The sequence below is a fragment of the Benincasa hispida genome, chromosome 10, assembly GCF_009727055.1.
Source record: "Benincasa hispida cultivar B227 chromosome 10, ASM972705v1, whole genome shotgun sequence".
Classification (NCBI taxonomy): Eukaryota; Viridiplantae; Streptophyta; class Magnoliopsida; order Cucurbitales; family Cucurbitaceae; genus Benincasa; species Benincasa hispida.
In genome coordinates, this window is record NC_052358.1 from 25,092,052 (window position 1) to 25,103,217 (window position 11,166).

Genomic DNA, 11,166 nt, shown 5'->3' on the forward strand with positions numbered 1-11,166 from the left:
TTTTCAAATAAATGTACTTATCTCCTATAAATAACTTCATATCTCCCACTGCTTTGGCTGAAACAATCTCCCCGACCCCTACCTTAAAGATTGTTTCCCTTCTGTCAACTGTCTCCAAGAACATGTTTCCTGTGAGATAGTACATATATGATTTGTGGTACCTAAATCAATTATCCAGATTTTATCGTTTTCCACTAAACATGCTTTGTTAACAAGTAAATCATATTTATCTTGTTGTTCGAATTATGCACTCTCATCTACATAATTCATAATTTCAGATGAGTTGGGAGATAGAGGATAATCCTTTGTTAAAATTCTTTTTGGTATATTCAACTGCTAGTAATTTGTTTGTTGATTTGATTTTACTGTTATCGAGTATTCTAGAGGAATTCGACATGCTCATAAAATTCAAACAAATTCTAATTAGCAAATTGTAACTAAATCCAAAATCAAGTTTTAGCAAAAAGTAATAATGTACCCATAACCATTATTTATTTGCAACGATACTTTAGTGAGTCAGAATATGTGCTACCGAGGGGCAGTCATATACTTTTTCACTAAAACAAACAGTTTTGACCAAACACTATCCCTGGAATAACTTTTATTCCTATTGTCTTCGGAATAACTCTTATTCCTATAGTCGTTTAGTTATCGTTTTCGGTCAAGATCTTTACTAACATCTTAGTAATTCTTGTAAGTGTGACCCGCCATTTTCAGATCTTATAGAACGATATGAACTTGCCTCTGAAGTAGAAGACAAAATCCAAGACGGAACTATAAAACCCTATTCATTTTACTGAAGCGTGGGTTGTTTCGAATCCTATGTTACAACCCTTCACTAAACGACAAGCAAAGGGCCGCCTAAAGCAAACCAGCAAGCGCAACATAGGAATCTTACGGTTCAAACTAATGGAAGAGACCGTAGGATATATTGACACATATTCTTCACCCACTTACTATGAACTACTTCCTCCGTTTATCTTGATATTGACTCATACAAAACACTTTCCGAATGGAGGCCACTTCCAGGTTGAACGAAGCGTCATATGAATCTCATGGTGTAAACTATGTGGAGACATGATAGTTAAAATCTCTATTTTAAATAATAGACTTATGTTTGAACAACTTCCTCTCATTAACCGAAATCTAGATTTAAGCTAAAAAATACTTTCCGAATGGAGGCCACTTCCAGGGTGACACGAAGTACTACTTAAATCTGGATTGTGAACTCTTAGAGACGTGAGAGCTAAAAATAACATATCGTATATGTTATTAATCTCCCACTGAAGTTTTCTAAAAACACTATCATATAGAAGTTATTAACATGCCACTGAAGTGTTCTATTTGGGTAGATTTATACTTAGAATCTTTTTGGCTAATAAAACAACCCCAAGTCTATGTGGTTTATCTAAGTATAACTCTTATAATTGGATTTTAACCTATGATGTCTAGGTGATAAACCATTTTATTACCTCATATCATTCACATATGCTCATAAAACCAGTTACCAACACTCAATAATTCAGCCATAATCCCCAGGTAGGAGGTGTTCCATAAACCGTCAACTTAAATACCCCCAGCCTTAGATAGGATTATATACTGGTTGAGTTTGTAATCTAGGTTTTATAAGTTTTAACAATTAACACGGGTGGTCAACCTACGTGAGCATGCAGCTGTTGTTTATGAATTTTAAATGTCTAACCTAATTTTATAACAACTTATAAAACTTTAGACATGCTAAACATCCATAACATACATAAGACATAAAATATTTAATATCACGCTTATATTAAATACAAGAAACCCTAACATGCATACTATATATTATAATAATTATAACATACTTTCAATGCATGTAACATGCTTTCTATGGTAGGATTTTAAATCTAAATGGCATATTGTATGCACATATAAGATTTATTTAATTATAACATACATCAAATGCATAAATAATTAAACACAGACTGATATGGTTTTAGTTTTGGCATAAATAAGCAAACAGAAGCCTACCTATTACAATCAGCTTCAAAATCGTCTTTGAACCGCTCGAATCGCTCCAAACCGAACCCAAGCATCTTGAACCGAACTGGTTGAGTCTGAACTGGACCAGCCAAAAACACTTTGAGGCTAAACTGGATTGAACCTTGAGAAAACCGGTCGAGCTGGCTGCTCTCGATCTAACCTCAAAGTCTTGCTAAGGTTGATCGTGTAGCGCTGAAGGCAATCGTCTAGCTCCATCACCTTGTATTGTGAAGGGGTACATGATCGATTAGTGTTTACCTCAAATAAACAATCGCTTAGCTTTATCGCATAGAACTACACGATCGCTTAGTGTCTACCGAAGTTAAACGATCACTTAGCTCTATCGTATAGAACTAAATGATCGTTTAATACCATCGCCTAGCGCTTCATCTCATCATTTAGTATTCGTTGTAGCTAAATGATCGCTTAGCTCTATTGTATAGAACAACATCCCGTCGCTTAGCTTTTCGTCTACACGATCGCTTAGCACTAGCACGTAGCATTTCATTGCATAGTTTAGTGCTCAGCTAACGAGTGTGTAGTACCATCGTATAGTAAATTCAACGTATCGTTTAGTTCCTATGCCAAAGCTAAATGACCGATTAGTGCTATCATATAGCAAATTGAACGCATCGTTTATCTTCTGTAGGTACACGATCGCTTAGTGTTCAACATCACAAGGACCAGCGCCTATTGCTATACGGTCGTCTAGCTTTTCTTCATATCGTGTAGCATTTGGAGCTAGATGATCACTTAGCAACTGAATCTCGACAACGATTTTGAGCAGAAGCTGAAAAACTAGAACAGCAGCTCGACCTTCTTCACTTGTTTCATCAATTACATCTTAATTTCAACTCTAATGACTATAAATAAATTACAGACTCTTGCTAACACATAAAAGCTCATCAAACAAGAGCCAATTACAAATTTAAATGAGAAATTAAAGAGAACTAAAATGCCAAAACTTAGAAAAATCATATTAGTGCATCAGTTTCATATATCTCATATAAAACACCCACCAAACCAAAATTAAACCAAATTGAATACTTATTTGATGCTCTGATACCAATTGTAGGATTGTATCGGCAACAACGGAAGCATAAGGATCATCTAAGCACTCTAATTCACTAATTTTGGCAAAATATAAAGCATGCTCTTGCAAAAACAAGTGAGTTTCAAGACATACCTCTAGTAAAACTTCTTTAGAGCTCCTTCTCTAGCTGCTATTTTCTCCAAATATTGTTGCAGACCACCACAAGATCTTCCCCACTATTCTCTTGGTACTCTAGATTGAGTTGTGGGACTCAAAACAAGCTTGAATCAAGGGATGAAGGAGAGATGCTCACTACAGTAATCTTGTTGAAGAATTCTTTCTTCAACTCAAATTTTCTCTAAAATTCTCTATAGATTGCATGCCCGAATTTCACTCCAATCTCTTCATTATATTGTAAATCAACATACAAAGGAGAGAGTTGCATGAGTTGCAGCTCATGCTTGGAGAAGACAAGGCAAAGATAAAAGCTTTTGTGTGAGTAAGTTGAATGATGGATAATGGAAAATCAACTTTTTCCATTTTGTGTTTTATTTTTCACTTTTTCAATTTTATCTTAAAAATCAAAAGTTGATTTCTTAAAATCTATTTTGATTTAAAAAACTGAATTTTTTTTAATTAATTCATAAATTAATTTTTTTAAAAATAAAACTTAATTAATTTAATATTAAATATTAAATTAATTTTAACACACATCCATCTTAATATATTTAAATCATATTTAAATATAAATTCTCCTATTCCGTTTAATTCTCAAATTAAACACGTAATTTTATCTTATATAATTACTAATTCCTTTAATTATCCATGGCATCACCGGCAGCCTTGACACACATCTGATGGAAGCAAGAGATTGCCTACATCTAGCACCCAACCTCTCTTCTCACCTCTGTATTGTATTACATTTTGGTTTAAGACATTAATACATTTTGTAATCAATACATCTCTTTAGTTCCTTCACCACCTTTTCCATCATCTTCTTCTACTTTATCATCTTCTGTTTTTATCGCAATGAGTTAAGTGTAGATTGCAAGAGTTATCACATATTCAATCATGTGGCATAGAGATATGACGCTTGTAGCACACCACCAAGAGGTGTGCTTTGTGTGAGTATAGTGAGCCAATCCTCTTTGCTTAGTGCAAGGCTATTGCAATGCTTGTCTATGAGCTGAGTAGCTATAACCAACTGCCCAAGAAGGTAAGAAGTGGAACTTGCTAAGCAAAGTGAACGGTGTCCCTAGAGATAGGAATAATCTTATGCTCAATGCAACCATGCATTATAGAGATATAAGCATGTGGCTGACCAGTGAGAGGTGTGCGATGTGTTAGTGTGGCAAGTTGGAATTACCCTTGTGACCAAACTTAATGACTTAGTGAAATTTCCCCTCAACTCTACTTCTCCATGCATCTCATTACGCATTAACAATTGTCGCATCTCTAATTGTCAAACTCCAATTGCTTAGTCTGTTTAGCCAGGAGTAGGAGTAGCACATAGCTAGTTAACTTTTTTTTCTTTTTATTTTTATTCACCGCCTCAAACGCATTACTTTACAAGCATCTATTAGTTTCAAGTCCTTGTGTTCGACCTCGGATCATCCCGAGAAACTTGTGTTCATGTTATACTTGGCAAGAGAGTAAGAAAACTTGTGGCATGAACGCATGGTCATTGCATAAATGATTAACACAAGTAAGAAAACTTGTTCCAGGGTCTTTATGAACGCATGGTCATCGCATATCGTGTGACAACTTCTTTATGATGCCTCAACAGTAGGGGTTTTATGGACAAAACTTACACTGAAGCAAAAGTGATATTAGATCGCATTTCACGAAACACAAACGATTGGGTTGATGATGGTTATAGGGGTAGAAACACTGAAAAGAGAAAGATGGAGAGAGCGATTATTTTAGTCGACACAGTGACCTCATTGGCTGCACAAATGGTCGCAATCACCTCTCTCCTTCAGACTATGGCAATAAAATAAGGAGCACTGAATCAAAATGTCGCGCAGGCCAATACACTAACGTAAGTCGTTGCAATCAGTTGTGTCCAATGTGGCGATGCCCATTCAGTTGATGTATGCCCAGCTACCCAACAATCCGTATTCTCCATTCACAACAACCCATTCAGTAATACATAAAACCCTGGCTGGAAAACCACCCCAACTTTGGATGGGGAGGTAACACAGATCAGGTAAGACAAAAGAATATGCATTAGAACCACTAGGGACATAAAGGGAACCCTTTTGGATTCATCAAGTGTCGTAGGGCCACCAACACCATCAAAATAGACAATTGTACAATCATAGCCAACCATCTAACTCAAACACTTCAACTTTTCTAGAATCTCTAGTGAAAGAGTATATTAAAAAAAATGACGCATTAATACAATAGCAAGCTTCATCAATTAGAAGTCTGGAAGTGCAAGTAGGATAGCTAGCGAGCGAATTAAAAAAGCAGACTACCAGGAACCCTATCGAGTAATTCAGAGGTTCCGCGAGGAAACAGGAAGGAGCAATGTCAACCTGTGACATTGTGTAGCAGAAAAATGGCTACTCATGTGTCAACAACCCATAAAGAAGACAAAAGAACAGACGAAGCAACTACCACTGAACACATACCAACTATTGCTAATGCTCCCATCAACATTGCAAAAGAAAACACCATTACGACCAACACACCCACATTATCTCTCCAACGTCAGAACCACGTATCGAAAAAGTATCAACGCAACACGTCTCCCAAAACATCGTTCCAACACCAACATCGCAAGCAGCCAAGAATGTTGAAGAGTAGACACCTACTCAAGAAATGAGGCAGGATCCTTCGTCGTTTCCTAGCAGGTTGAGGAAAAAAGATGACAGAAAATAGTTCAAACGATTCTTGGACGTCTTAAAGTAGATTCACATCAATATACTTCTTGTAGAGGCACTTGAACAAATGCCTAGTTATGTGAAGTTTCTTAAGGATATTCTTGCAAACAAAAGGAAACTTGGGGAGTACGAAATAGTTGCATTAATGCATGAATGCAGTGCGTTATTTCAAAATAATCTCCCCAAGAAACTGAAGGACCCTGGAAGCTTCACACTGCCTTGCTCTATTGGGAGAAAAGAAGTTGGCGCGTTATGTGACCTGGGAGCTAGTATTAACCTAATGCCACTTTCCATTTTTAGAAAGTTGGGTATTGGTGAGGCAAGACCCACCATTGTAACCCTGCAGCTAGTGCATAGGCCAATAACGCATTCTGAAAGGAAGATTGAAGATGTGCTCGTACAAGTTGATAAGTTCATATTACCCACCGACTTCATTATCCTGGACTATGAAGCAGACACAGAGGTCCCCATCATCCTAGGTCGCCCATTTTTTGCTATAGGGGGTGCATTAATCGATGTACAGAAAGGGGAGTTGACAATTCGAGTCGACAATTAGATAGTTAAATTCAACATATTCAATGCGTTGAAGTACCGCGACGATATGGAGACCTATCAGCACATGGATGATCTGAGAATTGAGCATTGGGATGCAATACAGAAGAAGCTTGAAGAGGAGGAAGTTGAAAACAATGCATTCATGGAAGAAGTCCGTGTGTTTTTAAAAATAGATCTTAGTTTTGAGTCAAATTTATCTAAACGTACTTTGCAAAAGATTAAGCCATCCTTAGAGGAGCCGCCTACATTGGAGCTCAAAGCGGTGCCAGCTCATCTCAAATACGCTTATCTAGGAGACAATAACACTTTGCCCATCATTATTTCTGTTGCATTAAACGAAGAAGATGAGAAAACGCTATTGAGCGTGCTAAAAATATATACCAAAGCAATTGGATGGACATTGGTAGATATTAGAGGAATGTGTTCTAAAGAAGGGAGGGACGACTGTCATAACTAACAACAAGAACGAGTTAATTCCTACAAGAACTGTAACTGGATGGCGTATCTGCATAGATTATCGCAAGTTGAATCAAGCTACAAAGAAGGATACTTTTCGCTACCTTTCATTGGTCAAATGCTTGACAAACTTGCTGGTAGCAATTTTTTTGCTTTTTAGATGGATATTCAGGCTACAATCAAATGGCCATAGCACCAGAAGATCAAGAAAAGACTACATTTACATGCATGTTTGGCACTTTTGCCTTCCGTCACATGTCGTTTGGCCTTTGCAATGCACTAGGCACCTTTCAGAGGTGCATGATGGCGATCTTTTCTGAATTTTTGGAAGACTCGGTTGAGGTGTTCATGGATGATTTTTTCCTTCTTTGGAAATACATACGGAGTATGTCTCAGAGAATGTGTTGAAAAAGTACGAAGAGACTAATCTTGTTCTGAATTGGGAGAAGTGCCCTTTTATGGTATCTGAAGGTATTATGTTGGGACACAAAGTGTCCAAGGCAGGAATCAAAGTGGATCATGCAAAAGTTGATGCGATAGCCAAGCTGCAGTGAACGTCAAAAAATTCAAAAGATTCTTGGGTCATGCAGACTTCTACCAAAGATTTATTTGAAGCTTTTCCTAGATTGTCAGACCACTTAGTGCACTCCTAGAGGCTGACCGAGTGTTTGAATTCGATGACGCATGCATGAAGGCATTCTACACTCTGAGGGATGCACTCATATCAGCACCTATTCTGGTTGCTTCTGATTAGTCGCAACCCTTTGTTGTAATTGTGCGACACTAGTAACTATGTAGTGGGAGTTGTATTGGGCCAAAGACAAAATAAAATTATTCATCCTGTCTATTATGCCAATAAGACTCTAAATGATTTGCAGGAAAATTATACCACCATAGAAAAGGAAATGCTTACAGTGGTGTTTGCACTTGACAAATTCTGCCAATACCTGATTTGGTCGAACGTGTTGGTATACACTAATCACTCTATGATCAAACATTTGATGGGAAAGAAGGATGCTAAGGCCCAGGCTGATCCGGTGGGTCTTGCTTCTACAGGAATTTGATTTGGAAATCCGGGATTGAAAGGCATTGAGAACCAAGTAGCAGATCCCTTGTCAAGGTTAGAGAATCTGGAAACACAAAGGAAGGAAAAAGATATTGAGGACTGCTTCTTAGACGAGAAGCTTATGGAAATACGCGACAACAAACCTTGGTATGTGAATATCGTAAACTTCTTAGTTTGTGGCCAAACACAAGAAGAATACTCTTCCCAGCAAAAGAATAAGTTAAGGCATGACGCAAAATTCTACTTTGGGATGACCTCTTCTTGTACAAACAAGGGCCAGACCACATCATGTTAAGATGCATCCCTGAACACGAAATTCATTGCGTCCTAGAGCAATGTCATGAGTCCCCCCTATGAAGGACATTTTGGGGGGCAGAAGACTACTGCTAAATTCCTTCAAAGTGGTATTTCTGGCCAACATTATTCAAAGATGCCTGGGCCCATGTGATACAATGTGATAGGTGCCAGAGATTGGGAAACATGACTAGAAAAGATGAAATGCCGCTAACTTCTTGTTGGGGTTTGTGCCCTAAAGTCTCGTGTCCTGTAGTTTGTAAACAATTTTGTACGAACGCTTGTGATGTATAATATATATGACATTTATTTCACTTATTGACTTTGCACATTTGATGTTTTTTATTTTACCACGAACCAATAAACTTAATATCCCTGGTTTTCTTTATGTAACTTAAGCATGTATGTAGTGACATACAAGTGGATCATATCTCAAGTGACAACCAAAAATGGTCTGTAGTATATGGATATAGGAGGGAAACCTTATCCTGGTAACACTATGGACGCAGCCCGCTTTGTGGAATAGTTACAAGTGTTGTGACTTGTCACAGATGGTCTGATCCTGATCATTCGTGTAGGGGACATCAGAGCGGGGGCGTCCTATACAAAGAGTTTGTAAAAGACATGCCCTCAAAGTGTTAACGTCTCGTCATATAACTCCGTTCATGACAAAGACTTCACTTCACTAGGATGACCATAGGTAACATGACTTCAATCCTGAGTGAGTTGGGAACTCCTACCATTGAGGGCGGTTCTTTGATTTGCATGGGTGTGAGTGGCCAGTACACCGACTCAAACCTACCACTTTGGGGATTCGTCTGATTTAGGAGCTGGGAACTCAGCTTCACAAGATGGAGTTCACTCCTTCCTCGAAGTAGAGGTAAGTAGATAGATAGCTCCTTTAAGGGCTGATCCTGGGGCTTGAACGATGTGGTGCCACACACTTTCTCATGGCCCGAGAGGTGTTCACACTAGTAGGACTATGTTGTATTGTTCATTAGAGGGATCAGTGGTACTTAAGGAGTAAGTTCTAACTATAGGGACAAAAAGGGTAAATTGGCCCAACTATACTTACGAGTATCTATGAAGGGTCATCGTAGTGATAATTGGCTATATCCAATGGACATAGAAATATATCTGTGGTAATAAGAGTTCATTTGTCGGCCTTTAGTAGAATGCCTGGCAGTTAACGGATGGTGGATATAGTGGCTAAAGAGTTTAGTCAGTTATTCATGTAACGTTCGAGCTTCGAGCCATAAGTCCATAAGGTCTTCTTAGTAGCTTGGATAAAAGTTGAGAATCAGTTTTTGGGTCAGTTTGAAATGTTCTAATTGACGAGAGGGAGTTCGATTATATATGATATAATTGAATTAGTTAATTATATATAATATAATTAATTTTATAAGATACATTAATTTGGTGGAATTTGGATATAAATATGATTTATATCTAGTGGAGGAAAAATACTATGGTTAGTATATGATATTAATCCATAGGTTATGAATATAATGTGATTATATTTATTGTCTATTAATTAGACGGTTAAGGGATAATTGGTCGGCGTCTCTTCTGTTTTCATAACAGATGAGTAAGATGAAGAATCGCTTTGAGACACTTAAATAGCTCACGGTGTGTTAAGCATTGGATGTGTGACATAGTGTTGAAGTGTGTCATCACTTAGTAAAAGTCACAGCCTATACGATAGTGCTGAACGATCGCTTACCTATATGATAGTGTTGCGCCACCGCTTAACGATTACACTAGCGCGCTATTTACTTAACGATCGCTTACCTTTTTCTAAGTGATTGTTTAGCGCTTGATATTTACTAAACGATCGTATAGATGATCACTTAGCTTTTCCTACACGATCGTTTAGACGATTGCTTACCTTTTCCTACACAATCGTATACTTCACCTAAACAATCAAGCATTTTGTCTATACGATAGATGAGCCTTTCTCCCACTTGCTTGATCGTTGTATGCAATCTCCCTTCCTCCTCCCCTCTACCAAATTCGAACAAAGCTTACCCTTTGGATTCTCACTCTGAGAATACTGAGGGCTCTGAGTGGTGGTGTTCCTCGTTTCCTTCTATTCATGGAGAGACTGTTTCAAGGTAGCCGATTGGGATTTTCTGAACGAAAGCTTATCGTTCCAGCGAAAGCGAGATTTGCTGTGAAGAAAAAGTTTTCAACTGGTATGATCTCTCGGTCTCTTTTTTGTTGTTCCTTTGAGCACCAGTAATTTAGCATTATGAATGCATATGTGGAAATTCTGTCACGATGAATTAGAAAAATCTGCTTCCGCTCGTAGGTACTTTTGAATAAGAGTTCCTTCACTTTTATTTTGGAAGTGGAGCTTTTTTATGTCTGGGGCATAGACTTCATGGGGCCTTTTTCCAGCATCCAAAGGCCATCAGTATATTCTAGTTGCTGTTAATCATGTCTCCAAATGGGTGGAGGATATTTCTTGTGCCAAAATCGATGCGATCACGGTGACAAAGTTCTAAAAAAGAACATGTTTACGAGATTTGGCACGCCCCCTACATTGATAAGCGACGAAGGTACGCAATTTATTAATTGCATCATTACTAACTTGCTAATAAAGTTTAATGTCAGCCACAGGGTCACAACAACCTATCACTCATAAACAAATGGCCAAGCAGAGGTCTCTAACAGAGAGATCGAGTCCATCTTAGAGAAGGTTGTGAGCACCTCAAGAAAGGAATGGGCACAGTGGCTGGATGAAGCTTTATGTGCATACCAGACAACTTATAAACACCTATCAGGATGGGTATGAGCTAGTTTTTGGAAAAGCCTGCCATCTGCCGCTGGAATTGGAACATAAAGTGCAA

At 38.0% G+C, this 11,166-nt stretch overlaps 1 protein-coding gene across 1 annotated transcript; it reads left to right on the forward strand.

Annotated features, from left to right (window-relative positions):
* The first annotated feature begins 6,010 nt into the window (after positions 1–6,010).
* On the forward strand, positions 6,011–6,499 carry LOC120088991. The gene has a single exon (XM_039046430.1). The coding sequence runs from the start codon at positions 6,011–6,013 to the stop codon at positions 6,497–6,499; it is 489 nt and encodes a 162-aa protein (XP_038902358.1).
* Positions 6,500–11,166: the final 4,667 nt, after the last annotated feature.